Source organism: Drosophila suzukii, chromosome X (assembly GCF_043229965.1).
Source record: "Drosophila suzukii chromosome X, CBGP_Dsuzu_IsoJpt1.0, whole genome shotgun sequence".
NCBI classification, from domain to species: domain Eukaryota; kingdom Metazoa; phylum Arthropoda; class Insecta; order Diptera; family Drosophilidae; genus Drosophila; species Drosophila suzukii.
In genome coordinates this window covers 17,450,974-17,472,606 of record NC_092084.1, presented here as the reverse complement: position 1 = coordinate 17,472,606, position 21,633 = coordinate 17,450,974, and the positions used below count along the sequence as shown (strand labels likewise).

Genomic DNA, 21,633 nt, shown 5'->3' with positions numbered 1-21,633 from the left:
GGCATGTTGCAAAATTTCAAGCTCAAGTCGAAATGGCAGCCAAAGTCTGTTCCACACTCACACGTAGCCAGAAAAAAAGAAGAAAATATAAAGGAGCACACATAAAAGTTGCCTGTTTGGATTTCAAATGGTCAAAATGTGGACATTTGCTTAAAGAAAAAAAAGGAGATACCAAGATACTTCGCTGTATCTCCCTCTCTTTCTCTCATTCTACACCCCTCTCTTTCCCTCTTTGGTAAGAAGTTGGTAGAAGCGGCGAAGAGCTTGTTTTCGCATTTTTATGTCCATCGCAAAACGCGGTTTGGGCCATTCAAGAAGCTTATATAATGCCCTACTACTGAGATTCCTCAAAAGAAAATATAGAAACGAAAGAAATCTTACAAGAAATATTTAAATAATGTTCTAGTGTTGGAAAGGTGTTAGTGAAGTGTTGGCAAAGTGTTCGTAAAGCGAAAAATTGAGTGAAGATAAGAACGAGATATATATTTTTTAAATACCTAAATTAATAAAAGTATCTATAAATTCTGGTTATTATATTATTTTTAAATGAACGAATTTTTCATTAATTAATTAAAAAATTAGATTACTTTATTTTTATGATAGACTTCATTTTCTGGCTTTGCGATATGTATGAATACTATTATTTTTTCATTATTTCCCATATTTTATCTTAAGGAAGCACCTTTTCCCAGTCGACCTAGTTGAGTCCCCCGGCAAATAAGTTGGGGCCAATCTTAAAACTCGGGACCTCTTCGCTGCACTCGTCGTCCCTGTTTTATCCAATCCCTCTATCACTTGCACGCACTCACACAAAATTCCTCCTTTTATTTTTTCCACTTCTTTTTTGCCCCTGACTTTTTCCTCCTTTTTTTTAAATAAAAGTTTGCGTTTTAGCTTTAGCCAGATTTATGTTTTCCTGCTTGCGTTTGCAGAATTGTTGTCGGAAGTTTTTTGTGCAGCATCATGGCACACACAGAAAGTTCTCAAAAAGATGTAAAAAAAATAAAAGAGGAGGAAAAAATATTGTAAGGAAAAGCTGGGCTCTGTGGCAGCTGGAAAATGGCAATGGTTGGGGGCAAGGCAAGGCGACCGCAAAATATGCTCAGTAGCATTGATGCGCCCTTTGACCCGGCCTCTGACTTTGACACTGAAACCGAAACTGAAACCGAAATAGAAACAGGAACAGAGAAATAAAACTAAAAAGAAAGGGCGGCGAGAGCTTTTCCCTTTGACTTGGCATTAGTCGAGCAGGAGTGCTTCTTATTAGCAGTTCCGCATCGGGCTTACACTTAGAGAAAACAGGAATAGTTTGCCTCTTAACTATAAAAAAGTTTTGGGGTCTAAAAAACAGAAATATCACTTTGGAATAATTTCTCAATGGTATGTTTTATTTTGTCAACGAGTTTATTCGCTAATTTCAAAATATTTAGTTGCTCAATATTATTTTAATTTTTTTTTGAACTAATTAATTCATGTTTACTTTATCTGGCAGTTAACTAACAAGATACAAAACATGAGTTTGAGAATACGGTCTTAAGTATACCTTTTGATTTTGACTTTTTTATATTTTGTAACTTTTTCAAAAGTAAACAAAAAATTAAGAACCTTTTTTGAAAAATCTACTACTATACTAATATTTTTAGACTTTTGGGCCAAGTTTTATTTTTGAAAGAAGATTTTTTGTGAGTGTAAAAAGAAAATTTTGAATATTGAATCCAAATATACTTACAAATTTTAAATGTTTATTTGGTTGTTTGGGATTAGTTTAAATGTATTTAATAAAAAAAAAACCTGTATATATATATGATAAATATCTGTGCAGCATTGTAAAACCCACAATATAAAGATCAAAAGGAAAATAAAAGAGAAGTAACATTTTTCACTTATTAAAGGAAACACAAAGGCTTTTCAATTACAAGAAAGCCTTGTAACTCAATTAAATAAAACATATTTTCCCGCACCCCTACTTCATCTTTTTTTCCCCAGAACCCAATTATGGGCCATGTTTATTTTGCAAAGTGTACGATTAGCTAACCATCGAATGGTTCTTTTTCCTGGGAATAAAAGGCCTGGGGTTAGGACCCCATTTCACTTTCACTTGTCCAATTAGCAGTCGAGGATGTACTGGCCTCTCAATGTTTAGTACCCCAGATGTCATGTAGTTCGGTGTCCACCTCGGCCTCGGATTTGTTTTCGTTTGTTCTGGCCTCCGGGGAAGTGGGATCGAACACTGAATTGGACATCATTAGCAGGGGGCGGCAGAGGCGGAGGTGGGCGTGGCTGGGGCAGTAGGTTAAGGAGTTCACCTTGTGAAAGTTACCCCTGGAGGGCAGGTGAAATGACCAAAGGAATCAACTATTCGTCGGGGGCTGTGGCGATGAAGATGAAGATGACTCTCCGCTGAAGGACTGTAATTGAGATGGGTGCAAAATACGGTAGAGAAGAGGTCCTTCGGCCCTTCGGTCCCTTGGTCCTTTCGGTCGAGTCCTTGAGTCCTCCAGTCGAGTGGACCCAAACAACAAGATGTCATATCATCGGAATGGCAGTCTCATTACGAGACTTTGTTCCCCGCTTTTTGTTCGTTTCCCTTTTTGTGTCTTTTGAGCCGGCATTAATCAAAGGTCTTAGGGTTAATGTTTCGCCAGCGGACGCGTGGTGTGGATATATAATATAAACACGACTGCGGTCATGATAATAGCGCTGGGAATTGGATATGATTCAGCAGTAGGAGGGAAAACAGCAAATATAATTGTGTAATTTATTTTATATGCTTAACTTAGAGAACAGATCAAATGAAGAAGGCCTTAAGACACTTACTTGATTTTTAACAATCTCACCTGATTTTTTATTTTTAAAAAATATAAACATGACAATAAATATAAATTTCTAAAATGTTGATTTTTCCCTTCAGTTTTTTTACTTGCTTGATTTTTGATTAACTGAATGGATTTATTGTAAAAAGTTATGACAAACTATAGAAAGAGGGGTGAACATCTTCACATTTATTGAACTATTTATACATAGAATCATGTTCAGTGTCATAAGGCCTTAATGAAAATATCTAGCAAGTGTCATAGGGTCGTAAAAGATTTGAGTTCTATTATTGTAAAACAAGTTTTCACTAAGAAAAGTTTCTGAGATTCAAAAGATGTTCTTTAAACTCGATTTATATTTTCCCAAATTAGCAACCCTTTTTCAGTGCTATTTTCCTGACCTTGGCTGTGCATTTATAGGGTATATTGTATTTATTTACCATACACACCACACTAAGCGGCTGTTAATGACGCAATTTCCGCAAACGCAACCTTTGAGGGTCAGTTGCGTTGGCCAACTTCTTGGTGTTGTTGGCCACAGCTAATTAGCTTAGCGCATTTAAATCGCCTGAGCATCGCTCATTTCTAAGGCATCTCTCCCATATCCCTTCTATATATGTCTCTATATATTTGTGTACACCCCGGGAGAAATGGCAGTCGATAAATAAAATGGGGGTTAGCAATTGGTGAGGAGTTCCTCCAGCAAGCCACAACATTCGAAAACAACAACTTTGGGGGCAACCCTTTTTTCTGCAGACAATTCCAAGCCATTACACTGAGAAATGTGACACAATTTGAATAACATTTAAATATAAAATTGAGCATCAATTCCGTTTGCTTTTCTGGGTGGGGGGTAGGGGTTAAATGGGCTGTATATTTGGGTGGTTTTTTGGACACACAGCGCACCCAAAACTCCCTGTTCTGATGGATTTTCCTTAGGCTTTTCTGGCCATGTCTTCTCTCGTTTCTGTTTGTTTTATTTTTCCCCCATCTTGGGCGTTTTTTTTTTTTTGTATTTTTTGTACTTTGTCTAAATTGCGTAAATTATTGGCATATGTTGTCTTCGCAGTCCTGTCGAGGCAATGAAACATTTTTAACCCTTTTCCTCGTAGACGTCGTCGGAATTGACAGTGGCGTAGGAGGCGGGAGGGGGTCTTTGGGGCGGGAAAATGTCGATGTCGGCCTGGCATTTTATTCCATTTTACTGGCCCTTTTTTTCTCCACAGCGCCTCTGTCTTCTGGAGTCCTCCTTTCTCCGGGATTCTCCCCATTTTTCTGGACCGCTTTTTTCCAGCACCGACCCCCCTTTCACAGCGCCTCTGTCTGGCTGCCAGTTGGCTGTCATTTATCCCCACTTCGGGTTCAGTTTGGGCTTCCACCAATTTTCTCCGCCTCCTTTTTTCTGGTTGCCCCCTCGTTTTTTTTTTTTTTTTATCATTTATGGCCGTCGTTCTTTGGCTTTTTATGTGAGCTATTTCGCGAAGTAGAACAATAGCCACCCGCCAGTCGGGCTCATTCATCCCACTGCCAAAGACCCGGGATCCCAGGATCCCAGGATCCTGAGTCCTGAATCCTACACTCGGCTCCTACTTCATCTTCGTGTCCCTTTGTTACAACAAAACGGGCAGGGTGAGCCACTGTCCTTCACCACTATATCCCAGCGCTACTTTATTGTCTTGCCAAAAGAAATAGACTTTTAATATACTTGGCCATTCAGAGCACAAAACACGGAGCTCCCAGGGAAAACTCCTTTTTCCTCCTCAGCAGAACAGAACACACACAAAAAAACAAAAAAAAAAAAGACAAGTGTCTGGGAGTGTGGAAATATTAGGCGATTTTGCCAGTTCATTGACTTGCCACAACAATAGTTTGAAGTTTGTCTGCCAAAATATGAGAGTCCGCATAAAATGGTACCGATTCGTGGGTTCGTTGGGGGGAAAAACAGAAAACAGAAGCTAAAAAGTTTTTTACTTTAATAGTTCGACCAATTTGAGAGTGGCTAAAAGGCCGGGATAATGGCAGCTAAGGGAGTGCAAATAAAATCGCACTCCGATTTATTTGCACTTTTTTGAGGGGCACATTTTGTGACTTTATCAATTTAAAATGTTGTCATTGGGGGAAAAATTGTAATGTCAGGATAAACGTGTCATTTGGTATAACCAATGTTTTAATAAAAACTGGCTATCTTGCCGGCCCAAAAAAAGTTGGATACTGCATCCATTTAACCAATGTCTTTTTTAATAAATTAATTTAAAATGTTTTTTATACATAACCCATGACAAAACTGTCAGTGCTTAAGTTCTGTTTTTAAGGCTCTATCGTTCACATCACCGGAACTGAAAGCAAAACTCCAAATTTTCAGGACAGGGCAAACCCTCGAGGACCTCAAGCTCTAGTCTAAACTCAAAAATGGCCGAAAAGAAACCCGAGGAGAATAACAAAAGTTTGAAGAACACTGCCAGTAATTCTTTAAACATATCAGATCGCCTGGAAGCCCATAATCGCCAGCGGGAACAGAATAATGCCCTATTTGCCCAACTTTTTGCCAGCTTGGAGGGTGAACATCAGAAACTGAGGGAGTTGGAAGAGCGCCGATCGAAGCTCATTGATGAAATTAAGAATCTAAGGGCTCTTCTTTTTGCCGAAAATAAAAAACTTCGGCAGACAGTGGCCCCCATTCCTGGCAATGCAATTCCAGTGCCCAGTGGTAGTCCCATAGCCAAAAATCCCACCGATACATCAGGTGGTCCTACCACCTCGCTAAAATCTGCTCGTTTGGAGCCCAGGGGTTCCACTAAATCGGTGACAATTGCCGAACCACCAGAAAGAAGTCTAACCATCAACGAAAGACCCAGGGCAAATAGTTCCCAGAGTTTGCAGAAAAAGGGAAATCGGCGAAATCTTAAACCTTCGTTAAAGAAAACTAAACATAGGAAGCCATTAGGTAAATAAATTATATAGGGATGCACTTGCTATCTATTTTATATATACTATTTATAGATAATACATCCAATACCCGAGAGGATTTGTTAGACGAGCTCGGTGAATCCGCACTATCTATTTCCGTGGGCTCCAATTTGCAAACTCTGGTGCAAGAAAGATCAAATTTTGAGGATCGAGAAGATATAGACGAAGTGGCGGTACCCCTTCCGGAACTTTTTACCCTTATGGATTCCCAATTTGCAGGCACAACTCCTGCTATTTTACCAAGTAATCCAGACACCACCAATGATTCAAAAGTTTCCGAAGATATTTTAAACCCCGATCAAGATCCAAATTTTTATCTGCCAAGTGCTAGATCTTTATTCGGGGACTTAATAGGAACTGCGTCCGCCCCTTTAATCATGGATTTGCCAGGAATATCACTGGAATTACCTCCATTTGGCATTGCCGAATGTTCAGCGAATGTGGGGGAAGTCGATGATAATGAACCCGAAAAGAAAACGGATTAAGGACCTCCTAACTTTTAAGACCTACGAAACTTGGAACTAAAACTTTTACTTGATCTGGCCACATTATTTCACTAAATACACACATAAAATACCAAGGCTCCGTAGTTTTATTTGCATAACATCCAATTTATTTAACGATTTTTAATTTTTAAAGAAAACAAATGTAATTTAGATATTTAAATTAAAATTTTAGACAAAAACAAGGTTATTCCGATTGGAATGTCATCTATTATTTTGTTGTTACCAAGTGCTTGGAATATTTTTCCGCAGAAATCCTAAACTGAGAATTCTTAAGAAAGGGCTTAAAGGGATCAACAACAAATAATAATTTCCCTGTTGAAATCTATCAGAAATGTGGCATAATATTTACTGTCAAGCGAAGAGGGTCCCCTTATTTTCCGGGGGTTGGGCTGAAAGAAAATCTGCACATGTTCATGGCATTTTCGCCTGCCTGCTCCTTTTCTCCGAATGTCTTGTGCCTTTTTTATTCAATTTGCTGACCCCTGAACCTTGGTCCCCGGCCTCAAAGTGAAGTCCTGGGGGTCGTCGAGGACACTCTAGACATCCATTTCAAAACAAATTAGTTGCCAACTGTCCGAAACAAATGTTGTCTAACGAGCAAAATCGAGTTGCCATAAGAATACCATCGAGTGGGTATGGTATGGTATGGTATATATATGCTATACGTATGACATGTCTCCCACTTCGGACTTTTGTGCGACTTGTTTGTCCAACGAAATGATATGAAGCTCGGCATTTCAATCATAATGTTCGTCACGATTTTTTTTTTGTTGAGGAGAAGGGGGGTTCGGACCTAAGAAAGATGAGTGGTGGGGCTTATTGATTGGACTGGGTCAAGAGGTTATGTTTTGTGTGGGATTTTTGTTAGTGAAATGCACTTGAAGTGCAAAACTAAACTTGCAAGTCAAGTCGAAAGCTGAAAATAGAAAATAGAAAATGGAAAACTGAAAACTGAACTAAGCCAAACCGAAAACTAAACAAGTTTCTGGCTACCGAAAAACCACCTGACCCACACGAGCACACAAATTACTTATGTGTGGATGGTGGGTGGTTCGAGAGTGGGTGGTGCTCTAGTGGGTGGTTCACCGGTGGGTAGTCATACTTTTTTCGTTACTGTTGTTGTTTGTTTTCAAGTAGGTCATTAGAGAGGCCTTCGCCCTTCGCCCGGCCACTTGAATTATTAAATTCCCCCGGCTTTTCCAAGTTTTGCAGTGGCGCTTTTCCTGCCCTCGCTCCTCAAATATGCATGTACATATTTATACATACCCCAACCATATATATATACATAGTACCATTCGCATTCGTATTCCTGGGCTGCCAGAATGTTTCCATAACTTACCTAAAAGTGGCGAAAAAAGAGAGGAGAAATGGAAAAATATTTATTGTAATTTTTCGGTTTTGAATTCGTGCAGCTTAAATGCGAGAGAACTTTGACATTCAAGGGTAGAAAAGTGCATAATATTCTAGGTTTTCAAAAATATATGTATAAATAAAACTAACATATTTACAATCTTCCCATGGCAGTTTCAGAATATTCTAACAACATTCAAATGGTTTAGAATAGGGGGAACAACGAGTAAAGGTATTTTCTGTCCAAGGACAGTGCTATTTTTCCCACTCTCTACTTTGGAATTTAACTATTTAAGTTTCCCCCTCCGATGCCCCGCTTTCCGTAGTGGTAGTCCCATAAAAAGTAATTGGAATTTTCATTTAATATAAAAGCTGAGTGAACACAGGCAGCGGAACACAATCTAACCCACTTCGCAGTTTGCAATCGCAGAGCAACCGAAAACTATGCATATAAACGGGGCCACTGATGCCATGGTCCCCCCCTCTCGAGGTCCCCCATCCATTTTTGAGCTGGAAAAAGGATACAATGTAGCCAGTGGAGCATCCTCATGGATGTGTGTATCCCCGCACAGGCTCGGCTCGTTGCTCATAAAACTCACTCAAGTAAAAGTACGAATGGTTTTCGATATGAAATGCATGAAACTGACAGGCAAACATATTGCGCCGCACTGCCGAAACCCGCCCACAGCCACGCCCACGCGACCAAACGCCCACTACACGGGGCGAAAAATATACTACTATTTATTTTTGTTAAGTCTGAATAGGCTTTTAACTTTTGTTGATTTCTTACAAATTTATTTTTCTAATTTCATAGATTAAATTATTTGTATTTCCTTAAAATTTGAAATGCCAAGGGCTTATAGTATGATTTTATTTTAAGCCACTGGAAATATTTTTAGGTGTAAGAATATGTAGAATTTCACGAACTGGTTTTAAATTCGAGACAAGACAGCACATATATGATTGTTTTAAAATAATATTTTTTTAATATCACACTTTTTCGACGAATTCAAGTAATATTTTGATCTATTAAAAATTAAAACAAATAAAACTATCATTAAATGTAAGTTAAAAAAAATTTTTTTTCCGACTTTGGAAAAATTTATATATTGTGTAAAAGTAATCTTATAAGAACAAAAATATGTAATGTAATATTTCCGAAAAGATTTTAATTTATATTTTTCTAGGTGTAAAAATGTGTAAGCCTTTCAAAATTTAAACTGAAATTGTTACTAAATTATTCTTGCTGTTTCAAAAATATTTTTCATTTTATAGGAATTATTTAAGATGAAATGCCCAAATATCATATATTTTTAGGGCACTTTGGTAATCTTTTGCTCAAAACAAAGCCCCCAAGGGGTGACCAATAGGTTCCACATTTTTTTGCTGTGCATCCAGCCTCTTGTATCAGTTGGCTGACTGTTGGTTACCACTTGGCCGTTGTTGCTCCTCATCCTCATCCACAAACCCATCCGCATCCACATTCTCATCCTCGTGAGCTCGTCCTCGTAAGCTCTTCCATCTGTCTGCCCTCGTTACCGCCCCCTCACCCCCCGGTCATTGTTGTGGGCTGTACATATATAAATATATATATACATACATACATATATATATATAAAAGTATTTTATCCCAGTGAGAACTCCGCACCTCTCGCCTGTCTATTTATTCAGATATGAAAATGCATATTGTACACTCGACTCACGCCGCTTTATATGGGACATTTCTTTATCATCTGCTCTTCTCCTCCATCTACATACACACATATTTTCCTTTTTTCAATATGCAACTCTGTGGCATATGAGTGGGAGGATGGACAAAAAAAAAATGGGGAAAGAGTTACGGATGGGTAAAAAATATAGGAGCTACTCATCGAGGCGTGCGTTTATTGCAATTGTGTTCCAGTTTCTTGCGTTTGAATTGGGGATGATTGCGCCGAAGAATGGAGTTTTTTGAAAAAGGAAAACAAGGCAACACCTTAAGGTGACACGGCAATAAAGGAACTGGGTTTTCTTAGGCCAATCTCAATGGGTTCAAATATTTTCTGGGTCACGGATGTATTTTATTGCATTCGTCATTAAATGCATCTCTTTTGGCTTAACTTAAAGTTATCAACAGTCAAATGGTAATCAAAAGTTATAAATGGACTGGGAGAAAAACTAACTAGTTTTAAGATATTTTAAGTTCTTCTATAAAACAATATTTGTCTAACAGTTTTGGTTTTGCTAAAATGACTCATATTTTATTTTCACTATAACCTTCACTTTCCCTGATTTAGTTTACTTTTCTAATTGCCTTTTAACCTGAGAATAAATAAATAAATTCATTTACTTCTTGTTATGGCTATAGATACTTGAAAAATAAACCGTCCAATTATGATACAAAACACTTACAAAGCACTAGATACAATTGCAAGTTCTATTTTCCTATTGAAATTGCCATTTAATTATGGTTCAAGGCACTTCATACCACGCTTTGGTTTATTTTGCGATTCAAATGAAGATTGAGATGCCAGAGACGTTTGCGTTTGCGTTTTCCCCGGATTGCTTTATTTTCAAATTGTTATATGCATTTCAGCGAAACAGACCCGAGGACTCAAATGTTAATTAAGTCTTAAATCTGTGGCAATATTTTGGCAATGATTTTATGGCCATGCCAGTCAGACAGCTCTCGAAACAGTTGACCCGAGTTGACCCGTGCATAATCGCCATTTGCCTTTGTTCCTGGCATTTTGATGGCGCTGTAAATTCGCGATGACACTCGACTTAATTACAATTATTTGCACAGGTGTGCAGGTGAATACACTTAGGAAAAATAAAATGTAACATGGCATTATGTTTCACAGAAATAAAAAACATAATTTTAAGATTTTTAATGGCATATGTATGCAATTTTTAAGGTTCAGAAACATTTTTGAATATACAAGTTATGAAAAAATTTGGACGGAAATATTATAAAAATGTTTCTTACTTGGCATCTACAAAGTATTTTATAATTTCGATTTTTAATTTTATACTTAGAGAGCATAATGACTTCTTAAAAACTCTTCTTTTGAACTAGAATATATATGTATAATTTTTTCTGGCCCAAAAGACGAATTGTAAATAATCAAACTATATGTTTAAATATTAAAAAAATATATTTAATTTATTTAATGTCAGAATATTTAAGTTTTAGAAGGGAAAGAATTTTTATTTCAAAATTACAAGCTAAGATGAGCAATTTCGTTAGCATATTTGTCCTTTGAAAATGCTTAACTGCACTCAGAAATATTTTCTGAATTCAAGGGAATTTTTCTCAGTGCATTAAATGTATTATTTACCTGCTGGAATGGTTCGGCTCGTGGGCAAAGGGCTCAGCGTAGATATTTCGCACGGGGGGCACTCGGCGGGGCAGGGGCGGTGGCACCGGATTGTAGCCATCCATGATGGTATCACAATCGGAGTACTTCATCGATTTCATAGTCATTTTGTGTCTGGTTTTCACTGTACCGAGAGTGCGAGAGTGCACTTCACTTCACGATTTATGTCGATTATTTATTATTTAATTATGGTTGTTTTTCTGTGGCGTTTTCGTTGCGTGGCGCTCGCTCTTGTCGCTTATTAATTATTATTATTACAACTATTATTATTATTATTATTATTGTTAATGGCAAGTGCAGGATTTAACCCTCAGCGGCGATCGCGAGTCGTCTGCACCCCGTTCGATGCATGGGCAGGGGCAGGGGGGGCCCACAGGGGCCTCGGTGGCATTGCCACCCACGGATGGAAATATATTTGCCTCGATCCGATGAAAGTGCCTCCGTCGAAATCCCTATCTTTCGGATTTCCACTCGCTCTGGGTCTCCGTTATCCTTTTCCTATACGGATTTTAGATCTTTTTCATGGCTGCTGATTGGTTATTTCGGATCTAAATGGGTGGGGAAAATATATAAATGTAAGTAATTAAGTTGGGTTGTCTTAGAGACAACAACCTTGTGACCTTTCGTTACGCTTTACCATGTCCTTTGGGGTTTCTCAAGTGTTAATTATTTATTTTATAACCTTTTATTATTAGCCCAACTTTATTGTTCTCTTTATTTTTTAATATATTTCATTGTTTTTATTTATATAATTTAATCATCCTTCAAATTCATCCCTTTAACCGCATAATTAAGATCAAATTTTGGACCCCTTCTCCTAATTTCCCCCTTTGCCAGCGGCTGTGGAATCACTCCTAATACCGCTTAGCAAATGTTAATTGTTTTCCCCCCCAAGTAACAGCGATTTCATCTGCCTAATCTGTATTCATCTCCCCCGTTTTGTACACCGCACTACAATATATCTATCGATTTCCCGAAATGCTAACCAAAAATCATTCTTGGCCCGGGTTCAGCATTTTCAAATAACCCAAAACTGGTTTTCCACCAGCCAAATGGACGGGGGCAAGTGCTGGAAACCGAGAGGAGAACCAGGAGGAGAGCTGCTGGGCAAACAATCAGAATAAGTGTGGATTCCATTTTGGTATCTGGCAGTTTGTAGGTTGTGTAGTCCCATGTCCGACCGACTGCCAATGGCCAGCATATTTGTTACACTTGCCGCCCTCTTTATCCGATTGGAAACTGGTACTGGTGTATCGCTCTAATCACAAAATCCCACCCATGATGTGCCCAGACAAAAATATTCAAAGTCATCGTGTAATATTGGAAAAACACTTGGGACGGGGCGGGGTATTGGGGCTTTTTTGGATTTCAGTTGGGGGGATTGGGGATTTGGGCTTGTGGACTGCGGACTGCGGAGCGGGCGCCAATGCCAAACAATTTCAAATGTAATCCGTTATTGTGGCCGGGCGATCGAAATGTATCTGTATCTATGTATCTGTGGGATACAATGGACCAGCACGGGCTCGGGATAATGCGGCATATCTTTGGGATTTTCATCTCAAATTAAATTTATGATATGGCACAAAAATTGAATAACACCCAGCCGGGCACGAAGTGAATCAAAATCAATCAAAAGAGAGATGCCCAGGGAAAGGGCAAACTGGAGAAAGAAGTCGTAGTACCAAAGGCTCTTGAACAGTCAGCAAACACCTCAAATGAACCGCAAAGATGCAAATGCATCGATGCAGATGGAAAGTACGAAAAAAAGACAGTGGCGCACGCAGGATTTTATTTGAGGAAAAGGGGTTTTCGAATATATATATCGTCGATATATAGATATTGATTCCGATTTCCTGATTGATCGATGAGATTAATATTTTCGAATATTTAAAATATTATAAATGATCATTTAATGATTAGAATTATTTTTAGGAATAATTTAAAATGAAAACTAAATGTTAGACCCCTTAAACACAACGGTTATAGCCATTAAATTGGTTGATCGACATTAAAATAATTTTATATGTTAAACTAAAAAAAAAGGACCCCCCTAAAAGAATCCCCAGCCTACGCCCCTGGACACAGATACAGACGCGGATGCCAGTGCAATTGCAACAATAGCGTCTCCACCGCAAAATGGTCAATTCCTTGCTGCATTTGCATAGCCATAGATACAAATGTATCTTCCGCTACCCTGGCAAACTTGCCATTAATCAAACATCGAACCACTGACTGATTTTAGGGCGCATTAATTAACACAACGCAATGAACTAGCACATTCCGCGCCAGCGAATCGAATGCTTCGATAGATATAGATACAGATACATTCACACGTATCTTTTCTCGCAGCGGCAGCTAATGAAATACTTTCAATCATAAACGAAAATAATTTCACGTTCATTAAGGGAAACGCAAAAAAAAAAACAATATAATAGAACTCAAACAATGGTCTCAAAAATCCAATGCTGTTGTTCCAATATTTCAACAACACGCATCCAACGAATCGAAAAAAAGCTTGTAATCGCATAATTACTGCCCGAAAAGCGAATACAAAAAACGACTGAATGAAATACGAACAAATTATGACAAGTGTTAAGAGAAGGGTGAAAAGAATGTCGTCACCACGACCGAAAAAACGAAATAATTTTTGGATATTTCTTTGGAATTTCTGCAGTCGAATTGTTTTGATGCCCCAAAAGAATACAGAGAATATTAAATGCATTTCAAAAATATTTTTGGGCTATCGCTGATAAATTGTGAAAATAAATTAATTGATTGTGAAAGGATTTTACGTCCATTGGGGGTATTATTATTGTTTTTGCGATATAAATATGTTTTATGGTTTCTTTAATGACTGAAATTATGGGCATTGCTTTTACTCCTACATAAATAAATTTTTGTTATTTCAGAATTGTATTTTATCTATAGAAATTCGATATAAAACTGATAAGAGTTTACAAATATTTATTCTTTAAGAGCTTTGCTTCGCCATTTCATATCTAACATCTTCTTAGCTTCCTTCTTTTGCTATCTTCTGAAGTGTATCTTGCAGATACTGGGAAATTTCATTGATGTTTTCGTGAAAAATCCCTAGCATTCCTATGATTGATCCTCATGGCCTGCTCTATGGCTCCATGCATGAGTTCTCGGAAATTCCCGGCCAAAAATATCTACTGGCCCAAAACGCATCGCGCTGATATGAAATCTACTTGTTGGCCGAGGCCGAAAAGCAGCTAAAGATTTACTGGCCAAAGGCACGAAGACCGCTCCCCGTTTTCCCAGCTGCCCAGAAATATTCCAGCTGAGTTTGGCTGGCAGCGCATTAATCTCCGGCCTGGCTACCAAGTTCGCTGCACTCCACGCGGCCTACGCGAAAAATGCAGCGCGAAAAAGAGGCAGCAGCGAAAAGGGAAGGGATTTACACTGGGAAAAATAGGTTCAAAAAAACTATCATATTTACAGAAAATGAGTGATACTTTTACAGAAAATTAGGGATATCTTTTGTCAGAAGAAGATAATATTTGTTTAATATTTTAAAGGCTATGCCAATTTGTTAAACTCCTTTTAAAATTAAAGTCAAAATTATCTTACTATTAATAAAAAATTAAATTTCAAGAATTTTGTATTACTTAAATGATTATCAAAGAGTTTGAGATGATTACCATAAGATAAACATATTTCTACCATATAATTGAACCATTGGAACAATTTATTTAAATATAAATAATTAAAACTCCAACAAATATAAAATATTTAATTTTAAAAATAATAGTTACAGAAAAAACAGAATAAAATCTAAGTCTGAGAGCATTCACAGAAAATCTAATAACAAAAAAATCCTCTTTTAAAGCAAATTAAATAACTCAAACATGTTTTCCAATCCCAAGATTTTTTATTTTTCTTCTAAATCTTTGCCATTTTCCTCCGTTTTTTCCCCTATTTCACAGTGCGTTTAGAGAGGAGCGACTGCTCCTTAAAAATTTTTTGTTTTGTAGTGCAAATCATGTCGACGCCCCTCCGCCTGCGCAACCGAACCGTTCCTGCCCCCTCGCCCACCCAAAATGCTACCAAACGAGTTCGCAGCAAGTTGCTCTGTTGAACAGAAAAAAAAGACTAAAAACAACGACAAGTTTCCAGGTTTTCGTTAGGATGCAGCTTATAAGAAAAAAAAAAAAAAAGGAAGAAAAAAATATACAAGAAACTAAGAGGAAACCAAAAGCAGAGCTGGAACTGGGACTTAAACTGGGACTGAGACTGAGCCGAAGTCTTCGACTTGGACTTCTACTGCGACCGAAACGGACCATTGAGCATTGGGGATTGGGGATTGGGGATTGAGGATTGGGCAGAACTGGTTTTCGTCAGAAAAAAAATATATATTAAAGAAAACCAGAAGAGGGCCTTGGCTTTCCCCCCTTTTTACGCTGCCTGACAGCCATCAAAATGTCAGCGACTAAATGTAATTAAAATTGATTTTATTTCCCTACGAACACTACGAACATAAAACAATTAAATGGCGTCTAAGCCAATCTGCTGGCCCCCTCCCCCAAATTGTGTCAACAATTTTTGATTATTTATAAATAGCCGGGAGTGAGAAAAGTATGCCGGCTCTCGAACATTTGCCACAAATGTCAAAAGTAATCATGATGGCCAACACGGCATTTCATTTGACATCGCCCTCCCCCATTCCAGACCATTCAAAAAAAATTGGTAGACAAAACCAAAGGGTTGCCCAACAACATTTTTATGGTCGACGGGGCGAGCACATATTTCTCTCCGAAAAATGTTTCCAGTTTTTATGAGTGGGAAGTGCGTGCCACAAGAACAAGGGGATCTTGTGGGGGAAAACGCCGGCAAGAGACCCCAGAAAATCAGGGGGAGAAACGAAAACGCACAGTCCATATAAAATATGCTTTTCCAATTAGCGTTTATTTGGTTTTTCATTTTCTGTTTTATGTTTGCCCAGATAAACAACCAAACACAGACTCGAATAATTAAGGCACACTGAGATCATTAGGGGGATCCCCATTTGAATTTATATTCTTATTATAAGATATTTTTCATATATCTTATATATTATACAATTGAATATTCATTAATGAACTAATCAATATTTTTGAGATTTTGGGATCATTAATATTTTATACAAAATATTTAGTACTCATTATTAACCTAACCAAAAATACATATCTTATGTCTTCAGATCATCTTTCTTATTTTATAAAAATAAAAATAAACTGATCTATTAGGTTAAAATTGGTTATTTCAAATCCCTCTTAAATTTTTTTTACCTTATAAATATCTAATTTTTTTCACTGTCTTTGGAAAGGGTGAATGGGGAATATAGAGGCTGGGGGTGCCACTTGGGGGATTCGATTTGGGGCCAAAGCTAATTGGCCAAAAGCCATTGGTGGCGAGTGTCACACAAGATCATGATGCATCAAACAGCTGGCATTTCTCCAGCTGAAGATTTTCCCCAGCGCCGAAGATTCGACGAGTTCAAGTATCTTTTTCCAAGAAGATCACTCAAAATAATCATGGGACTTGCAGCGAAAGCTCTTGTCACGATCGTTTCGTTTATGGAATTGGGAGCAATCTGTTTGATTGTTTTTATTTGGGGAGGAGGGGGAGAACTAGGAAAAGAAAATGGAAAGATCACGAGATTCATATTCCATAGAGCCATAACTGGATTATGAACTTATGGACTGTGATGAATGCAGTAAAGTCCAGAGACACTGGCCATTGAGGCAGATTATAGTGGCTATAAATGCGGAACCGCCTTGATAATTCCATTGGCGAATGAATAGCAGATCCCATATCCCATATCCCAGATTTCAGATTGCAGATTCCAGATGCAGCACGCCATCAGATCGGCAATCCTCAATGGCAATGACGCACATGATCGCCCAGAAAGTTGGTATCCCCCCCGTTTGCAGTCTCACATAAATTAACGCCCCTGTCATAAGTATATATATATACCTACATCCATTGTGCATTTCAAGGTCTGGAGATGGTACGGGGGATATGGTGGGATATATATGGTGTTGTATACAGGCGATCGAGAAACCGCACGCACGCGTCTCAGGGTGTAATGATTCCCCCTTTCTCGTTTTTGTTTAAATATTTTGCGTGCCTCGAGATTTATGTTGGTGTTGCAGCAACAATTGCAGTGGGGAAGCCGCATTTATTTGTCTTGAAAGTTTTATTGCTTTTAAATTTATGGCCCGGGTCGTTCTGCTCTTCTTTTTCCTTTTCTTTTTTTGATGATCATGTCACAGGGCGAGTGTTCACACCTACATAATTACAGAAGATACGAAAATACGGAGACACAGCTGCCGATTGACTTCCCCTTTAAGGATTTCCAAGACGTACTCATGGGTTTATGACCCGCATTTAGTTTTAGGATCTTCAGATAAAAGTAAGGGTACTACATATATGTGTATAACTTTGATTTAAGATCCCAAGAGTTAACCAAATTATAGTTTTATTACAGAAAAGCAATCATGAATTTACACAAATCATATGATTGAGTGCCTTTGGTTTTTCGGGTTTTGGTTTTTGGGTTTGCGGTCTTGATTATGAGCTCTTAGCTTCATGGAGATTTTATGCTTGTTTTCCGGTGGAAAATGGGGAAAACTTTTGCTTAGCTTTTGCACACATACAGCCTGGCACTCGTCAAATGTCAGGGTTTCCTTTTGGCCATGTCAGAAGCCAGGTTTTCAGCCTTCGTTGATAAGTTATCATGGGCAAAACGGAGGCATCCCGGGGCGTTTCAATGAGATTAAAATCTTTGAAGACATTTTATAAACATGAAAAATGTGCGTCAACTAAACTAAAAATAACAAAAGTCCCGGAACGTTAACAACGGCAAAAGACAAAGAAAGCCGAAAACTTTTTGGGCAAAATGTGGGTGGGAAGATGATGAAGAAGGTTACTGCCCTGCTTTCTTCAGAAAATGTTAATATTTATTGAAAGCATAAAATAGAAACGCGACACAAACAAACTTTTTTTTGAGCCGCGTCTCCTTAACCTTCCCTTGAACTTCCTTTATTCTACTTTTTGTGCCACTGCTCCTGCTTTTTATTATAGAAAAAATAAAGTAAAGTGCACACATATAAGCCTGCATAGACATCATAAAAAAGTTAAGCTCAAGATACAAAGACTCAGATACAGATACAGATACTGGTACACACATGCACACACAACAAAAGAGCAATTTGTTATTTAATGAAACTGAAAATGAAATAAACTCGCAGGCAAAAAGCCGGCAGACGAAAAAAGCAGAATGTATCTGTAAGATGAAAGCATTAACGCACAGAATGCTAATATCTTATGCACACACGCAGATACATTTACAGACTCAGCTGCAGATACAGATACGAATGTAAAGATACAGATATATGGGGCGCTTCTGGGGAATTACAACGGCCTATGAACTGAAACCGAAACTCAACTCAACTCAAAGTGTATCCCAACTCAACTCCAACTGAAGCTGAAATATAAATGGAATAAAGGAACAGAACTGAATCTGTCGTGTCTTTGATTATTATCTTAGTGCACAGAGAAAAACCAGCATCAGTTAGGATCTTATTAACAAATTTAAAATTTTCTAATATTTTCTAAGATATGGTATACACTTTTGATGCTTTCTTATGTAAATAACTTTAGAAATCATCTTTATAACGGGAACATTTAATAAATAAATATATATTTATTCATATAACTTCATCTCAACCTCTTTTAAAGAGCCAATAAATATCCAATTATTTAAATATATATTTCTCAAATTAAATCCATTTGTTTCGGTGCAGCTCAGCCCGCGATATGCGCTCATAAAGCCCAAAACACACACATGGTCACCCATTTGTATCTGTATCTGCATCTCGCACATTAACGGAGGAGCAGAAAAAAGAAAATAAAGTTAAGCTAACAAAGCAAAGCGCCGAAACTCAAGAGTAGCTGGGAGGGACGGGGAAATTCCAGGGGGAGGGGGCGGGGAGATTTCCACTCGGGAAAGGGGGCGCTAGGAAAATGTATGGGGGATAAGTGAAAAATGTTGTATGGCAATTTCTGTCGTTTGCCTTTATGGAAAAAAAAATCTCAAAAAAAGAAAGGGCAGAAAACCCAAACTCCGCGAAGCATAATATATTTAAAATAAATCAAATATTTATGCTTAAATGGAAATTACTATTTGCCAACCTTATTGATAATACAGTGTAGCGTTTATTAATCCCACGCAAATATACATTTATGGCTTATTTAAATCCTACATTTTAAATAACATTAGCTACAGGGCGCCCATTTGACTTTATTTACAAATTATACAAATAACCCCACCAACAAATCGATAATAGCACACCGTTTTATTAAACCCAGCCTAATAAATATTTATGGCTTAATTTTTACCAATTTTAAATCACATTTTGGCCTTCGTTACAAACATTGCAATCAACGTTTAATGAGTTTAAACAGCTTAATGGGTGAACATGTAAAATTCCCATTCCCACAGTGGATACCTCTTGGAAAAAGAAGTAATCCCCAGCCATTTGCCAACACTTGGGCAGTCGATTGTGTAACTCATCACATCTATCAATGATTCCCATCGATTTCGAGCTAATTTCCACTTCCTCTTCGGCTGACACTTTTCCCCCCGCCACATTTCCCGCCGAAACAACCCGTCAAAAGGGCTGAGACTGACTGACAGCTTGTTAGGAAAATACAAAAAAAAAAAAAAAGAGCGTTGGGATGCATCTGCCGATCCGATCGGATCCACGACGATCTGCCCACACGAAAGACACCCAAAACGCAAGAAACCAAGCCCCGGAGTGATGATGATCATCTGAACCCTTTTTTCGTTGTCTGCTGTTCTCCCACCCCTTCCTCCCAATTTCGAACCTCCACCCACACGGCCAGACTACACTGGAAAAAACTAGGAAATATTCTTGACTAAATGAGTATTTATTTCAATCTATCAGGCTATATCTCTCTAGCTTAAAAGCACTTTTTTATGATCTAACAATTTACAAATATTTAATAAGATGTATTTCTAACTAGATATATCTCGTTGAATATATTATGAGAATATTATAAAATTTATAAAAACATTTGAATATTAAAAAACAATTATGGTAATGAAGACAGTTTACCAATGTAAGATAGATTTTGTTATAAAACATTTAATACAATGTTATATAAATTTATATTATTAATTTGTAATCAAAATAAAATGTCTTGGTTATATATATTTATATTATTAATTTGTAATCAAAATAAAATGTCTTGTTTGGGTTTTATTAATCAAAAACAACCCGAAATTCTCACATATTTTCCCTCTGTGCAGAGACACAAATCAGTAAAAGACTTTAACATTTATTTGTCGCTTCGGCAAGCACAGAAATTGGATGGATTCGATGTCTGGGACTGGGGGGTTAATCTAAGGAAAGTTCCGCATCAGTAAACCGGCAACATTGTTGCATTTTAACAAGCCATTTTCGAAAAAGGCCCCACACATGGATCGTTAACGGTGCAACAACAGCTATAAAGGGGGCATACAAATATATCTTTGGGATCCCCAAGATCGGATACGATCCCATCTTCAATCCAATCCCCCAGCAACTTGAAAACCTTGTAACTGGCTTTAAGATCTTGATCGGCTTATCGCCGTTGATCGTTTTGCATTCGAAATGAGATGGGATCCACGGGTCTTAAGAGTATCGGTATCTTTGTATCTTTGTATCTGTGGATCTTTATATCTGCATATCCATCCGCGGCGACCGCCTGCGAAACGTTTTACACCCAATAAAGGCGTCAAGAGCGCCATAATAATTATCACAGACACAGGCCGGCATTCCCATTCTCATTTTCCTTTTCGCCGGGCGACTATTAAAAGCCAACAAAAACAAAGACGACGGGGGCAAAATGCAAGGAAAAGCGAGAAAAACCCAAGATGCAGCCCATAAAATGAGCATGGTAAATAAAACAAAAGTTGCCAACGAAAAAAAAAAAACAAATACCTATACACGAAAAAGTGACTAAGTGAAATATGAAAAGGGGGAAAAAGAAGTGGAGATACTTTGGCTGAGATTTTCTTGGAATTAATTACACAGATGCAACATGTTTTGGGCCCAAAATCGGTGATGTTCTAAAAATTGCAATTAACAAATACCTAAAAATTCATTTTTATGTAGTCATTTAATGTATATATTTTTTAACTATTACTCATTAAAATTAATCCTTAAATGCAGTAGGTATTTGAATTGTTTAAACATTAAATCAGGAAATCATTTGTTAAGTTTCCTTATATATATATACAAATATAGCTTTTCTTCGCCTGTTAATAGATTCGAAAACTTTAATTTAAAAATAATAAGTATTTTAAAACAATATTGTATTAGCTGATGTGAAAGCTAGAGACTCTTTACTGAATGGTCAATTTAATAGTGAGTACTGTTCAGTATTTTTAAATGACTTTCCGCCCCAAAAATCACTTACACCTCGTGGCTAGAAAAAAAAAAGGCAGGAAAAAACGTATCTGACAAATGAAAAAGTATCTGACAAATGAGCGTATTGGGGGCGGGGCCAGGGGGGGCGACAGGTGGGGCGAAGAAGGGCAACAACTGGGGTGTTGATTGGCATGTTCGG

At 37.7% G+C, this 21,633-nt stretch overlaps 2 protein-coding genes across 6 annotated transcripts in view; one reads left to right on the top strand and one right to left on the bottom strand.

Annotated features, from left to right (window-relative positions):
- Positions 1–21,633, bottom strand: part of Ten-a (tenascin accessory) — a 169,324-nt gene that overhangs the window by 113,146 nt on the left and 34,545 nt on the right. For 3 of the 5 annotated variants that reach the window (XM_036819892.3, XM_036819894.3, XM_036819893.3), the window contains one exon: positions 10,957–11,543. The exons of the other annotated variants lie outside the window; for them this stretch is intronic. In XM_036819892.3, coding sequence (XP_036675787.2) covers positions 10,957–11,102 — 146 coding nt within the window. In that variant the 5' untranslated portion in view covers positions 11,103–11,543. The remainder of the gene's footprint in view (positions 1–10,956; positions 11,544–21,633) is intronic. 5 annotated transcript variants of the gene reach the window in all.
- LOC108005303 (uncharacterized) lies at positions 5,126–6,360 on the top strand. Its single transcript, XM_017068513.4, has 2 exons — positions 5,126–5,757; positions 5,814–6,360. Exons 1-2 carry the CDS (start codon positions 5,223–5,225, stop codon positions 6,263–6,265), a joined length of 987 nt encoding a protein of 328 aa, XP_016924002.2. The 5' UTR covers positions 5,126–5,222; the 3' UTR covers positions 6,266–6,360.